Source organism: Penicillium solitum (genome assembly GCF_028829755.1).
Source record: "Penicillium solitum strain IBT 25940 chromosome Unknown utg000003l_segment0_segment0, whole genome shotgun sequence".
NCBI classification, from domain to species: Eukaryota; Fungi; Ascomycota; class Eurotiomycetes; order Eurotiales; family Aspergillaceae; genus Penicillium; species Penicillium solitum.
In genome coordinates this window covers 3,171,992-3,186,551 of record NW_027072123.1, presented here as the reverse complement: position 1 = coordinate 3,186,551, position 14,560 = coordinate 3,171,992, and the positions used below count along the sequence as shown (strand labels likewise).

Genomic DNA, 14,560 nt, shown 5'->3' with positions numbered 1-14,560 from the left:
ATTTCAGGGTTTTCTCTAGGTCTATGCCAGACCGCCCAGGTGCTAGGATAAATGCGCGCATCTGCAGCGGTAGCTGGGGTAGAGGACGGCTAATCCTCTTATTTGGAGGTTATCAACATAGCTCAATTAGCCTGTGGGCTTGTGCCATATACGCTAGAGGGTTTGTCATTATTAGCTGCACAGGTCGTGTTTTACGTCTAGGAGCTGGCAGAACTATGTACATTTATATCGGTATTGAAACTTCTGCAATTTATATAGAATTACTCGCCCATGCACACACCACCTAGAACACACCCGTGAATGGTGTTGATGGATTTGTTGCCCCCATGAATCGTTTTAGATAAGCTCTGAAGGAGGGTGGATCGAGGTCACATTTCCCTGGCTCACAGGGTTAGGACATTATGTCCTCACTGTTGGGGAAGAAGGCTCTCGGCGCGCTGATCAGGCCCTCTATTCGCTCCTTCCAGATATTCGACCCGTCTGTCTGATTAATAGATGGCAAATGAATTTTTTTTATTAGTGAGGTTGTGTGAGGCACTTATACCACCACTTAGTAGGCATAAACGGGTGCGCCAGCCAACGAAGTGACAGCATTGACCACCGCATCCTATTTAGTAGCAGGCCCCCGACCTATAATTTCGTCTATAGGACCGAACCTATCCCATCCCCTATGATTATTAGCTATGCAATTGAGTGATGTAAGAGGAACCCATCCTGCCAAACTACGCAGTATTGTTGGCTTTTAGGGTATGCCAGATTGGGATCTTTGAATTGCATTGTTATGTACCCCCAAAGTGGACTTGGGTTGGGGTTGTTAATGCTGCTTTTGCGTGGATTGTTTCTGTTTTGATAACTGATATCTAGACCAGATAACAGCAGCAAGCAGCACCACGAAACCCATGATCAAGGTATATCTCCAAAGGCTATTTTCAATGTTCTCACTCTGATCATGACCAAGTCATAGACCAGCAGAAGCATTGCCCTCTCCTCCAGCGGCGAGGGCCTTCTCAATGAAGTTCTCTAGGTCATCAATTTCTTCGGGGGTCGCGGAGTGACCGAGATTTCTATATGGGAATATCAAGTTAGTAAACCATCACAAACCGGAACAAGAGCAACCAAAAAACATACTCGTATTGGTTGAACGAAACATTCTCTAGGCCAAGCTCCTTAAGTTTAGCCGCCGAGCCCTTTCCAGCGGCGAATGGAACAACGTTATCCTCGATACCGTGGGCAAGGAAGAACGGCGTCTTCTTGTTGGCCCATTCTTCGGGCATGAAGTTCTTAATCCGGTCGCTCAATAGTAGGTAGGACGACAAACCAAAGACACCGCCGAGCTTCTCCTTGTTAGTCACACCGGCGAACAGGGAAATCGCACCGCCCTGGGAGAACCCGCCCAGGATGATACGTGAGGCCTTGATGTTCTTTTTCATCTCTTGCTCGATGAGGGTATTGAAGTAGTCGCGGGAGCGGAGAATTCCTGGTTCATCCTGGGTGCGGAGGGCTTCTTCGAAGTCCAACTGGATAGAAGAAGATGATGGTTAACTCTGTGAGTTTATTCGGGGATTTTGGGAATGAACTCACGTCACCGCCAAGCTTGGTGATGTCGTACCATCCGGGCATGCTCATACCAAAGTTCTAATCGAGATTTGGTCAATCAATATTAAATTGATGATAGATATGAGGCTCACATACAACTGTGATCGGGATCTCGGGCGCATTGGGAAAGATGAAGGCAACCTCGTCGAACTTGCCGCGGCGGCGCCAGGTCTGGGCAAGGGACATCCTGTTGGGTTTCGATGGTCAGAAGCGAGGCTCATAAGCTTAAGCTGGGCAATTGATGTGATTTTCCATACCATCCGGCGCCACTGTATTTAAACACTGTCAGACTTGATACTATCGCCTATCATCTTCTAGCGATACACTTACCTGTCTCCCAACCCGTGGGCCATGATAACAGTGGCGGTGTGCTTCGTGAGCGCCGGGACAATGTACGGACCACGCGTCATATTGAAAGTCGATATATGATATGAGATGTAAAAAGAAATTTGGGTTAAAGGAAACTGGAGAGATTTCTCGAACTGTTGTTTCCCCACGTTTCTGCCGCCGACGTTATCGCCATCTCACCGCCCATTTGATAACAGCATCTGAAGATGAGCTCATCCATTCCGCATGCATTATTAAACATTATAGAGGCTTCACTTAAGTGTTAATGACGCCCAGTGATTACACCACTTCAATAGAGTATAACTCCTGCTTAGTCGACTCAACGACCTCATTGATGAGATCAGCCTCCACAGCCCCTTGTTGCCAAGAGACAGCCAGCACCAAACACCCATCTCCCCCAGTGACAGCTGACACCTCAATGGCGTTACCCATCACACTGGCACACTGCGAAAAGACCATCCCTTTGATGGATGGCAGGTCTGACTTTGTTTGCGGGTCCAAAACACCAACATTCGACACCTCAAAGCTCTTATCGCGGTCTTTGCCAACTTTGGACAAACACAGTTCCTCCTGAAAATCATCGACAAATTGCAGCAGACTCGTGCTAGCGTTTTTCCCTTCCATTTTCAAGACAGACTGAATCGTCTTACGAGATCGTCTAGCCTCTTCCCACGGGAAGGAGCCGTCAGACGGAGCGACTGTCTCCCGGGAATATGTCTCTTCGTAGTCCTGGACCCAGACACCCATTGACTCATCAGTGATAATATCTGGCAGCCAGCGCCGGCTTGAGAGTGCGCCGGTGCAGGCGAGCCGCGTGAACTCAGGCGGGATATGTGCGAAGATGGAGCGGGCGACAATTGTCTGCAGAAGTGCGGTGATCGTTGTACCCTCTTGTCGACATCTGTCTCTTATTGCTCCGACGAGTAGTTTGGAGAATGGTACGAGCCGCAGGCGGGTTTGAGAGGGGATTAGGACCTTGGAGCCGGTCCATAGACCCGTGGGCCGTCGGGAGTATATTTTTGCCTGTAATATTTTCTTGGCAAGATACAACAAGGAAAGAGACATTGGGTGCACAAGCTCGATATTTGGCAAGAGAGGGAGCTGTGGTGACTTGATGATGGATTTAGTCTGGTCAGAGGAGTCCATTGCCCCCAGGGCTCGTAGGAAGGTTTGGTGAAAGGCTTTCCCGGAGGTTCCATCGCCAATGGCGTGGTGATATACGAACGCCGCAGTAAATTGTCGCTCATCCTCTATATCTAACAGGACACAGACTCTCCAGAAGGGGTTTGGAGCCCTGAAAGGAGTGTTGTGCTGGGTTGCAAGCAAGGTTTGCAAGTCAAGATCTGGAGTAGGCTCGCCATCGGCTTCGGTAGCTAACAAGCCTGGTTTCCTGTCCTGAAACGATACAACTTGGTCAAGATCAATTTCTGGCAGCCGCACGAAATAGGGATCTTGTGTGTGGTCGTCTGCCACGATGGCGGATAGCGACGGATGTTGAGCTATTGCAGCCTCGCATGCCTGATAGACATAGTCTTTGATAGGAAGTACGAATGAATCTGGTAGGAAATAAGTCGCTGATACAGCAACATTTAAATAGAACCCGACCTGGTGGCGCGACGTTGAATATTGTTCCAATCGACCTGACTGGGGTTAGGTTTTGTTGACTTTCGGAATAGGTTCCCGGCTGTTTTTGACAGGGATCTACATGTACTTACCAACAGGACGTAGTATCTCGAGGTTCTTCATGGTAGAATATGGCCAGCACCCCGAAAAAAGGTCGCTCTTCTCCCTTGATTGTTGGATGTCTGGAATGTTCGGAGACTGTCCCCTGATCGATTTTTCTAATTGCTTGATACATGGCCAATCTACCCGCACACGTGACACTCTATACTATACCCATGGAAAGGCATTCTCCTGCTGCTGTAAAAGGGCGACAACGTAATATTGGATTTTATAGATATGTATCGGTTTGGCAAAGCAACTACGCGAATGGCCACCCCATTCGACCTACAAGATCGTCGAAGACTCATCAAAGCATTGTCCGTTCCTATACCCAAGTGAAGAGAGATGGATACAAAAAAGGCAACCGTGATAGCAATTACCCTATAACGACAGTCAGGTTATTAGCTCGGTCTCTTGTAGCATCTTAGTTAGGCAAGAGGATAATGCGTTTGAGTCGATTTGATCGAAGAAAATCATGGAGTAGTCAGTTTCTTCAAATGAGTGCTGTCTGAGGGTTGACCTGGCATGGAGTTGCTTCTTAAATGTGTCACAGATATCTACCAGAATACCTAGATAGGATGGCAGTTGGGATACTGATTTGGTAAGTAACATAGCAAGAAACACAGCGTTGATTGTTTTGTTATGAGCGAAGATACCATTGTTCATTATGCATCGCTAAACTCCGAGACCAAAGACAAATAGAGCTAGAAATCGAATAATCTGATTTTACAACACAGCGATTCCACCAACGAGAGCAGCACCAAGAACTCCCCAAGCGGCGGTTTGCATCGGCACAGCAGCACCCTTGGAAGTGGAAGTGGAAGTGGTGGAAGAGGATCCGCTCTGCGCTTGGCCATCAGAAGTAGACTCGTTGGCATTACGTGAAGCAGAAGCTCCGGTGAAAGCGGTGGCAGCGAGGTTGGTGTTATTGGTACAGGCAGATGGTGTCTGGTATGTGACGTCGGAGGAGAATTGGATATCGGAGCACTGTATTGCATTAGTATAGCACCACTGAGAGCCAAGATGGAAGAAGAAGGAGAAGTGAACATACAGCATAGAGACCACCGCTTGGGTCACCGTTAGTCTGTACCTGAAGGGTAGCGTTCATTCCATCGGTGAGATTACGCCCAATCAACTTCTGATTGATCTCGACGTGAGGAAGGCAGAACTCGCCAAGGCCTTTGACCTGGAAAGTGGGCGAGAGCACAATGTTGAAGTTGTCTCCCGGATCGCTACCAAGAGAAAGAAGGACTTCGACGGCAGTCTGGGAATGGTGCATCTCAAGAGCGACGGGGAATGAGCCACCGGACAGAGGTAGCTTGGTGCGATTAGAGGACTGACTCATTCCACCGCAGGGGAAATTGGTCATGGTATCCTCGTCGAAGCCACGAGAGGTGGGATACATCAGCTTGAAGTGTGCGGAAGCCAATGGCACGATGGCCGTGAAGGCGAGGAGAGAAAACTTCATTGTGAGTATGTTGGTGGAGGGTTGGAAAGGAAGAGAGGGATAAAGTGTAGAAATTTAATTCGATAGGAACTAATGTACCAGGGAAAGTGGGAGAACCCAGCTCTTTGAACTCTTCTATACGAGCTCTGCATATACAAGGTGAGGGAGTTAGCGGGACCTGGAATGGAAACAGGGTCCACCCATGAAGCTCCGTGGGATCCGAGCTATCGGCAATCATGACCTTTTCCCCTTTGAGATTGTGCATACTTCGGAATCTTCCGACAGCCTTATCCTGTTCTATGAAGTGATCATTGGACTCCCATAATCTGCATTTCCCATCCCGATGCTTCTTTGCCACGCTATACCTGGAAATTATACATTCGGATCCAAACACACTGTAACACACCTTTCTATTTCTCGACAATATTTATATCTCAGACCATACTTCAATTTCTAATAGCATGGACCTGCTGTTTTGGTAGCTCGGACTATACTTGCTCAAAAGTAAATTAAAGCATTACGCTAGCGCTAAGAGTGGATATTACCCGACGGGCTAGTCCAGATATGGTTAGTAAATTAGCTCAATTGCGCGCGCAGGGCTTAGTCATATGGTTGCATGCAGCTGCTTTGGGCCGCTGAGGGCCGGAGATAGCGATGAAGAATTTGACTAGACCTTGAGTAGAATGAGTTATGATGAGAACGATTCAAACTCAAATCAATTTGTGTGATATTATCCCCAAATCATCATTCCCCAACGCCAGGCAGATGCTCAAGGTCATGAAATAGCAACATGCATAAAACGCGTCAGAGAAAGTTATACGAAGGTAAAATGCTCAATGTCCGTGCTCATTAGTTTGAATGAAACGGCCGACCGCCAATTCCCCGAGGAAAGCGCCTCCAAGCACCGAGCAGAAATAGCCGATGTTCATAGTCATGACAGCTAGCATGCTAGATATGATATTAGCATTCAACCCATCAATACCAGTAGATATTGAAACATACAGTAGATATGATATACCCACAATGCATAGAAACAGTAGTGCTCGCGGTAGATCAACGCTAAACCGCCAGGGAATTGGCCCACGATTGATGTTGTGCACAACTTTGACTGACTCCTCAACGCCTTGTGCGGTGATGAGCGATGCTAGTTTTGCGTCCGGGTCGGAGTCAATGTTGCCAGCTTCGCTGCTTTTGCCAGCCACAGTGACATATCGTCGGTTGAGATGTGTGGCGAGCCAGTGGCGCTCCATGGTTGCTTTGAAAGCGATGAGGCATCGGTCGATGATAGCGAGGATAATCAAAAAAATACATGTGCCTGCAAAGCTACCCGAGGATGAAGGAGTCCAACCATTGGAGAATAGTGGCGTATCGTGGGCGTTTTTGAATACCATAGACATGCTCATAGAGCTTGAGGAGCTCATACTGTTTGAGCTAGAGCTGGTGCTGCTCATATCCATGCCTTCCATGATTGATGAGGGAGAGTGTGTGAGAATGAACGGAACATAAAATGAAGATAAGAAAAGTAAATAACCTTGGAAGATGAAGTTACACGCAACGACGCATTGACGCATTGCCGCATTGCCGCATTGGACCAAAACGGTGCCCACATGGCGGACCCACCGTTATCCAGTGGAGGAGGTGAGCATGGTTGAGCATAATATTGGTAATCTGCCCTGTCATTGGCGATTTCGGATATACACCTGGAGTGTTGTGTAGGCCTCGGATCTCATTCTTCTACAACTCCAGCGCAAGATGTCCATGTCAATGGGTGACATGCCTGCGGGCTCAATGTCCATGGGTGATGGCGTCCCAAGTCTATTCACCCTGCAGAAGATGTACTGGGCTGTCGTGGGAAGTGCAATCGGAGCAGCAACTCTCGTTAACTTGCTAGATCGCGTTATTGCTAGCCATCGGTATGTTTAATCTTGGCCTAGTGACATCCGCTAATCTTAACTAACGATTTTCAGCTTGCGAGATTCTTCACTGACTCCCGCCAAACCAAAATCACTCTTCTTCAATCTCTACGCCACCATCACAGCAACAGCTCGCGAAGTCAGTTATGCGACTCCACGACCGCTTCAACTCGGAGAATTGACCATCCATTTCCCGCCACTTGGCCCCGTCCTCATCATGCTAGCCAACCTCATAGTAGTCATGGTCCTTTGTTTCTACAAGCTGAACACCTTGGATCCATGGGCATGGGAGAACGTTGGCTACCGCACCGGTTTCATCGCGATATGTCAGCTGCCACTGATCTTCTTGCTGGCAGGCAGACAGAACATTATTGGGTTCTTGGCAGGAATGAGCTACGTCAGTCTGAACTGGTACCATCGCTGGGTCGCGCGAACACTGTGGTTGACTACCACCATCCATATGGGATTCTGGTTCCGCGATTGGGGTCGCTGGAACTACATCACCTACCAGCTTTATAACGATCCATTGACGAAGCGTGGGTTTGCCGCTTGGATTATCCTGACCTTTATTGTGATCACTTCGTTCGCCCCAATCCGTCGGCTCAGTTATGAGTTCTTTGTTATCCAGCATCTAGTCACCTTCGTTGGCTTTATTGTTGCCGTGTGGATGCATGCGCCTGATGAAGTCAAGACCTGGGTATGGATCCCGATTGGGCTTGTGGTCTTCGATAGGCTTGCGCGCTACACCTGGGGTGCATATGCAAACCTGGCCATTTTCCACCGAAAGAACAAGGAAAACTCCCTCTGGACACACTCAGCTACGTTTACTCCGCTACCTGGAAATGTCACTTGCGTTACTATCGAAAATCCCGGTATCAGGTGGCAACCCGGTCAGCACGTCTTCCTCACTTGCCACTCCGTCGCCCCATTGCAATGTCACCCATTCACCATCGCATCGATCCCAGAAGATAATAAGATGAAATTCTTTATCCGCGCTGAGAATGGAGGAACAAGACGTTTCTTCCGATACGCCTCAAAAAGCGATGGTCTATTGGGAAATGGACAAGTGATGTCCGGTAAGACAGTGTTTATCGAAGGGCCATATGGAAGCATCAGGCCCTTGCGGCAGTTCGACAGTGTTATACTGCTGGCAGGTGGCATGGGTGCGACATTCACGATACCTCTTCTGCGGGACGTTGTCTCAGCATGGAAGATGGATAGCAATGACACCAAGCAGATACCCACTCGGATCGCTCGCTTGACAGCTAACAAGCGGTTGCGCTTTGTCTGGGTAATCAAATCACGCTCTCAGCTGACTTATTTTGAATCTGAACTGCAGTGTTTGCTGGCAGACGTTGATGAGTGTCGACGCACAAATGCAAACTTCGAGAAAGAGATTGAAATTAGCATTTATATCACATGCGATGAAAAGCTAGACCCGCCTATCTCTGTCTCACTACCATTGCAGACACAGCCTCCCCCTGTACTGGAGACCTTTACGCAAGACGAGACCAAGAACATCTCCGAGAAAGACAATATTTCGATTCATTCTGTCTCTGCCGAATCAACATCGACTCCGGGCCCCGTGGCAACAGGCAGGGGGTGTCTCCCTGGTGGAGGCTGTTGTTGCACTACCCAAATCGAAGACGAGGAAATCAGCGCCACCTGTGCCTGTACCTGCTCTGGCCCAGCGCCTGTTCAGTCTGAAAAGGCTGCTCTGGATGGAAAGCCCCATCTGTCTGAAGACCTCACAAGCAAAACAACCATTTCCCCCAATGTTGTCTCTGGTCGTCCAACATCACGAACTATCATCCGCAAGGTCCTAGAGAAAGCCGAAGGAGAAAGTGCCGTGGTTGTGTGTGGGCCTCGTGGCCTAGCAGACGACGTCCGCCGTAGCGTGGTTTCTCTCAGCGACGAGCGAGCTGTGCACAAGGGAACTGGCGCGCAGGGGATCTACTTACATGTTGAGAACTTTGGTTTATGAACAGAGAAACTACAACCTAGAGTTTGTTCTTTTATTGCCTGGGTATGTTTATCTCCTTGCGTAGTTGACAATTTAGGCTGGAGCTAATCAGTATATGCAGAGATGAATAAAGGCATCTACGAAAGGTGAGAGTCTGATACTCGCCTGCAGCGAGCGAGGTACAATACCGCGCAGCCCTCAAATCTGGCGCCCTCCCCAACAACCTGTGTGCTTGGCCGCTTTGAATAAGTCATTGGGACAGTTAATTGAGGAGTAAGAAGCTATGCCGCGAAGCTCGAGTCCGAGGCATTAAGCCATGTTCAAAGTCCTTCTCAAAATGTAGAATTGGGTGGACATAGGGATGCCATCGCTCTCCGTTACTCCGTTAGGCGCTAGACGCCAGATGATAGAAAATCCATTATTCTCCATGGCATTTCTCAACCCAAGTACTCCGCAGCGTATACTCAAAAGAGAAGACCAAAGTGTACCTAGGGTAGTTGACTCATTCCAACCTTGGCAGGTTCGGACCAACACAGCTTAGCCCGAGACGACCCGAGCCAGCACATGACATCATCCAGGAACTGCCGCCTAAGTTAACTCCAATTCTTCCAACTTCCTCCATTCCACCTGCCTCTATCACCACAACACCTTCAATTACAAATATCCAAACCATCAAGATGTTCCGCTTCGTAAGTTTACCAATACTAACCCCCAACCCCACCAATTCATCTTCCCATAGCTCCCAAACCACCATCTAACACACAAACAGAGCAAAACCCTCGACCCTATCACCCTCTTCCACTCCCCCTCCATCCAAGCATCCACTAGAACCCTCAACATCCTGAAACAAGCTTCCTCAACCGCTAGCGAAACCGCCACAGAAGACCAGGCTAGCGACCACTCCGTCCACGCAAAGCAACAGCGCGGCGAGTTTGAGCTGGAGGTTACCACTTCACCCCCGACAACAGACCAGCTTCGCAGTATCCTCGACTACATCTCGCCCGTCAGCGGTGTCGGTGGTCCCGGCGAGAAGGTGACGTATGGTGTTGCGGAGCTGGTAAAGGGCGCCCGCGATGCGGAGGATGCGTTGAAGAAGTTCAAGGAGGATAATGAGAACTTCGTGAGGCCTATTGTATGTTCGACCTTTTTCTTACCTTACTTCCATTTTCCGTGTCTAGATCTGTTTTACTAATACTCTATTCTACAGACCGTTGACTGGGTCAATGGCCGCGCTGTCATTGGAGACAACCAGTCCGAGATCCTGCGCATGGTGCGCCAGCTTCCTGCAAACTAAAAGAGTCAATGATTTACTGCGAGAATATGTATGCGCTACATATAATCTACTCGGGATTTGATCACGAACGAACTCAAACTCATATTCCCTATTCCATACAATGAAACCATATTACTAGCAGAAGACAGGAACTGCGCCATTTTTGGTCTATGGCTGTATCATACAAGAATCAATTTCACAACTCCACCCGCATAATAAAACTAGAACGAGTCGAGAAACCGTATCGCGCTGCAAGGTGCAAGTTGAAAATGAGGTTGAAGTTAAAACAGAAAGAAGAGAAAAGTCGAAAATATGACCCATTAAACTCAATACTGGGACAGCTGGCACAAGGAAACCAAGATCCAGCTCGGAGTCCCGCAACGCACCAGCGGAACGTAAGAAGGAAAAAAGGTTTGACCGAATATGGGTGAAATCTGGATTTTGGTCAGGAACCTAGAACATTGTCCCGAATGTGCCGTCCGTCGCGATAGGTTTCCGTGGGGAGCTGCTGCGGCCGTTGCTGTCGACAGCGGGTTTGCGGTGACTAGAGTGGTCAGTAAGAGAACGATGGTACAAAGAAAAGCCATTCAGCTTGGATTCGAGCCGAACATACCGGAAAGTAAACCCGACAAACAAGCCCTTGCCCATCTTATCATCGCGATCGGCCATATCCTCCAGCGCGCGCTGCTTATCATGGACCTCCTTGTACTTAGCCATATCTGCCTCGTTGCTGAAATCATCGAAGTACCCAGCATCAGTCTCGGAGTCAAGTTCAGGCACGAATGGAGCCCGTTGATCACGCAGACTCTCGAAGTCGACCTCGGCGAAATAGTCATGCGAATGGATTTCTTTGATATTCTTGAACCGCTGCTCCTTCCCAGCAACCAGTTTCGTGATGAGATCCCACGTCCGCCGTGACAAGAAGTAGTTCGGGTCTTCGTAGACAGGCTTCCGCAACACCTTCTGCCAGCGCTTCAGGTTCTGCCATGTCTCCTCGACTGTCGCGCCTGCAAAGGGCGGGTAGCCTGCCAATGCCTCGAACAGCATACATCCCAAGCTCCAGTAATCCACAGTGAAATCGTATTGGTCGCCCTTGAGAACTTCGGGTGCCATGTAATCCGGTGATCCGACGATCGACTTGGCGTAGTTAACTTCCCGCTGGCGCAAAGACTGGTATCCTTGTCGTCGTTCGGCCATTGTACGTTGTTCCATGGGGCGACCGAAGGGAACGGGGGTGTTTCCGACTTCCTCAAGCTTAACGCGCATTGACTCGATCTTGCCCGGACTCAGCATACCAGCCGCCAGACCGAAATCGGTCAGCTTGACATGGCCTGTGGAATCGATCAGGAAATTCTCGGGCTTCAAATCACGGTGAATGTATCCCAGCACATGGAGCGCGTCGATGCAGCTAAACATTTCGGCAATGTAGAAGCGGGCGTGGCGATTATGGAGGACACCGGTATTATTCAGCAACGTGCGGAAGTCTCCACCAGGAACATACTCCATGGCCAAGTAGATCTGGGTATCATCCTGGAAGGCATAGAGCAGCTTGACTAGCCATTCGCTCTTGGCAGCAGTGAGAATATCGCGCTCGGTTAGGATATGACGAATCTCATCCAGCTTGAAAAGTAACTTCTTGCTCATGACTTTCAACGCGCACACTTCACGCGTGTCCTTCTTCTGTGCCAGATACACCTGTCCATAGCCACCCTGACCAACTTGAGTCAGAATCTGGAAGTCGCCCTGGCGGAGGCGTGTGCGACGCTTCCGCAGGTGTGCACGCTCGCGACCGAGGTATTTTAGGAGGGCTGGTTCGTGCTCTTCGTTAGGGGTAGCAGGGGGGTCGGGGTAGGCGGCTTTGAATTGTGTGTGGCGGGTTTGGCGATTGTGAACGTAGCTGAGGAGATCGAAGTAATGGTCAAGGAAGTCTGTCGTTCATAAGTCAGTTAATCCGTCTTAGATTGTTGGGTTACGCGGCGACTTACAGAGTTGAGTCACATTGACGAGGCGCTTCACTTTGGGTTGGGCGAGCTTCTCCATTTCCTCGGGGGTCAGGCCGCGCATCTGCACTTGGCGTCTGGTCGTTTCATCGCGTGGTTGGTATGGCTCCTGACGCGAAAGTGCAGCAGCAGTTGGGGTTGATCCCAAGTCCTTCGTTAGGCGTGTTGGGTTGGGGGGTGTGTTCTCCTTGTTGGCCCTACGCGTTGGGCTCGAAGGGGTTTGATGGATAACGCTCTCGTTGAAGTCCTCGCCACTCTTGCCAGCAGAGAACATTGGATGATTGTAGTGGTTGTATGTCGATTTAGAGGGAGAAGTGGGAGTCAACTTCATCGCCTTGTCGAAGACATTGGGTAGGTCGAGTGCGCCCGGAGGCAATCTTGACTTGCTGGGGCTACCCTGGGGGGTCTGTGGGGGACTAGTAAAGCCATCGGCAGGAGTAGAGGGGCGATCGAATTGACCACGAGTATGCAACAGTGGTGGTGGATTAGGGAGTCGTAGACCAAGATGGTCCTCTGAAATAATAGCCATGGTGTTGATGGAGGAGCGATAGAGGGGTTGGTTGTGACCCCCTGTGATAAGGCCGGAACTAATTGGCACTAGCCTAAGAACAAAGGCAAAGTGACTGAAGGATGGTTTTTTCTTGTACACAGAGAGGAAAAAAGAAAAGAAAAAGAAGAAGAAAATGCCTTTGTCTCAGGAAATATTGAAGGTTTATGTTTATTATTTCAAAGTCGATCCCTCTCCACCAAGATCGAACGGATCTTGATTCTCTCAATTCGACAATCCACTCCTATCCCGATATCCCCTCCCTTCCTCACAGAGTTGCTGTAGCAACTCTCCCCACGTCATACACACTGGGTTAAACACGCTTTAAAACCCAGCAGTGTGGATGAGTTTATCGAGGCGAGCTGAACATCATCTCCACTTCCAATCGCTCATTGTGCTTTGACTCTTCCTTCCAAGTGGGATCGACTCTGTATGGAGCCGAACATGAAACCGCCACTGGTGGATGAGTTCGGACACTCTGTTTTTGACTTTTGCATAATCCATGAGACTAATGAATGTCGCACATCTTAGTTCGTGTTCGGGGAATAAGCAATAATTGTCCGGTCAATACTGTATGTATGTACATACATATGTAGCTAGTTACATAGCCCTGTACATATATATATAAGTAATCCATACGGAGTAGCAAGGGTTCTGCAATCACATGTTGGAATTCTGAGGCTATCGCAAGGGATATAAGCAAACTACCGAATAGGGAATAGCCTACTTAACCCAGCTGGGTTGTTCCATGGATTGGAGGCACGGGGACCCCGATAATTGGCAATTCCAACCATGGATCCCACAAATTTAAAATGAAATATAATTTAATTTCGGTATATTATCCTATTATCCTGTTATTCACGCCACACCCTGCTTCCGTTGGCCAGTCTGAATTTCGTTAGTCTCGCCCTTGAATAGAATTTCAGAATTCAGCCCTGGATACGGAATACCCACAAAGAACGCCAGCCCATAATCATCCGTTGTAAAGGTGATTGTGGCCCCCTTGGGGAAATAAAACACATCGCCCGGAGTCGCCGTGACCTTCTGGCCCGTTTCGTCGGCAATCTCAAACTTACCCTCAACGATAATCTTCATTTCGTCGTAGGTGTAGGTGTAGACGAGGGGTGTACCCTTCTCCAGTCGGTAAAAGCCGCATGACATGGGCTTGTCGGGGTTCTCGTTCTCGCTGTAGTATGTCAGCAAAATCCTCAACCTAACACACTATGTGTCAGCCATACCTTGATTGCACATCACCCAAGAAGGCGTTCTCATTTGCGATAAGCGGCGGCTTGAAGGTAGATTGCGCCTTAGCGTGGTAGGTGAAGGGAACCGCCATGGTTGAATCGGTGTGACTATGAGGGCCAATGTAATGTGGGAATAAATTGATGTTCTATTTAGTTCTCGAGGGTTATCTCTGCTTTATACTGATGTTGCCGCAGTCTACCATTGTACGAAATGAGGGGATACCCTCCAAAAAGAAAGGCTTTCTCAACTTTAGAGCAATTAAATCCAGACAAAAAGTGATGGTCGGATCTGATGTCCTGACTAGGCAGTCCAACAGAGAACCGGTTGGGAGAAGTTATGGAGAGAATGAGGGGCTTACGGGGAGATGAGGGGAAGCTTGAATCCTGAGATAAAGACCTGAAATGGTAGCGTGGGGAGACTGTTATCAATGGAGAGGAAACTACCGACAAGTTTTGGCGGTATTGCTCCGATCTCATAGACTATGAGCCTACTTCGCGTGATAAGAT

General features: G+C 48.9%; 8 protein-coding genes across 8 annotated transcripts; 2 read left to right on the top strand and 6 right to left on the bottom strand.

Annotated features, from left to right (window-relative positions):
- Nucleotides 1-958: 958 nt before the first annotated feature.
- N7455_005132 (palmitoyl-(protein) hydrolase) lies at nucleotides 959-2,006 on the bottom strand (the record flags this gene model as incomplete). The annotated part of the gene is made up of 6 exons (XM_040957562.2): nucleotides 959-1,064; nucleotides 1,129-1,517; nucleotides 1,582-1,635; nucleotides 1,693-1,783; nucleotides 1,854-1,865; nucleotides 1,927-2,006. The coding sequence occupies 6 exons, from the start codon at nucleotides 2,004-2,006 to the stop codon at nucleotides 959-961; spliced, it is 732 nt and encodes a 243-aa protein (XP_040811925.1).
- A 217-nt stretch (nucleotides 2,007-2,223) lies between these two features.
- Nucleotides 2,224-3,690, bottom strand: N7455_005131 (uncharacterized protein; the record flags this gene model as incomplete). Its single annotated transcript, XM_040957669.2, has 2 exons — nucleotides 2,224-3,584; nucleotides 3,660-3,690. The coding sequence occupies 2 exons, from the start codon at nucleotides 3,688-3,690 to the stop codon at nucleotides 2,224-2,226; spliced, it is 1,392 nt and encodes a 463-aa protein (XP_040811888.2).
- Nucleotides 3,691-4,392: 702 nt separating this feature from the next.
- On the bottom strand, nucleotides 4,393-5,134 carry N7455_005130 (putative GPI anchored protein; the record flags this gene model as incomplete). Its single annotated transcript, XM_040957642.2, has 2 exons — nucleotides 4,393-4,653; nucleotides 4,718-5,134. 2 exons carry the CDS (start codon nucleotides 5,132-5,134, stop codon nucleotides 4,393-4,395), a joined length of 678 nt encoding a protein of 225 aa, XP_040811931.2.
- A 783-nt stretch (nucleotides 5,135-5,917) lies between these two features.
- N7455_005129 (copper transporter family protein) lies at nucleotides 5,918-6,579 on the bottom strand (the record flags this gene model as incomplete). The annotated part of the gene is made up of 2 exons (XM_040957601.2): nucleotides 5,918-6,061; nucleotides 6,116-6,579. 2 exons carry the CDS (start codon nucleotides 6,577-6,579, stop codon nucleotides 5,947-5,949), a joined length of 579 nt encoding a protein of 192 aa, XP_040811960.2. The 3' UTR covers nucleotides 5,918-5,946.
- Nucleotides 6,580-6,865: 286 nt separating this feature from the next.
- N7455_005128 (ferric reductase family protein) lies at nucleotides 6,866-9,010 on the top strand (the record flags this gene model as incomplete). Its single annotated transcript, XM_040957580.2, has 2 exons — nucleotides 6,866-7,026; nucleotides 7,081-9,010. The coding sequence occupies 2 exons, from the start codon at nucleotides 6,866-6,868 to the stop codon at nucleotides 9,008-9,010; spliced, it is 2,091 nt and encodes a 696-aa protein (XP_040812023.2).
- Nucleotides 9,011-9,666: 656 nt separating this feature from the next.
- Nucleotides 9,667-10,283, top strand: N7455_005127 (uncharacterized protein; the record flags this gene model as incomplete). Its single annotated transcript, XM_040957656.2, has 3 exons — nucleotides 9,667-9,678; nucleotides 9,759-10,121; nucleotides 10,197-10,283. 3 exons carry the CDS (start codon nucleotides 9,667-9,669, stop codon nucleotides 10,281-10,283), a joined length of 462 nt encoding a protein of 153 aa, XP_040811980.1.
- A 62-nt stretch (nucleotides 10,284-10,345) lies between these two features.
- N7455_005126 (putative serine/threonine protein kinase) lies at nucleotides 10,346-12,933 on the bottom strand. Its single transcript, XM_040957629.2, has 3 exons — nucleotides 12,248-12,933; nucleotides 10,876-12,190; nucleotides 10,346-10,806 (listed from the first exon to the last, which is right to left on the bottom strand). Exons 1-3 carry the CDS (start codon nucleotides 12,789-12,791, stop codon nucleotides 10,716-10,718), a joined length of 1,950 nt encoding a protein of 649 aa, XP_040811891.1. The 5' UTR covers nucleotides 12,792-12,933; the 3' UTR covers nucleotides 10,346-10,715.
- Nucleotides 12,934-13,667: 734 nt separating this feature from the next.
- On the bottom strand, nucleotides 13,668-14,145 carry N7455_005125 (cupin domain-containing protein; the record flags this gene model as incomplete). Its single annotated transcript, XM_065604961.1, has 3 exons — nucleotides 13,668-13,697; nucleotides 13,764-13,995; nucleotides 14,048-14,145. 3 exons carry the CDS (start codon nucleotides 14,143-14,145, stop codon nucleotides 13,668-13,670), a joined length of 360 nt encoding a protein of 119 aa, XP_065461861.1.
- Nucleotides 14,146-14,560: the final 415 nt, after the last annotated feature.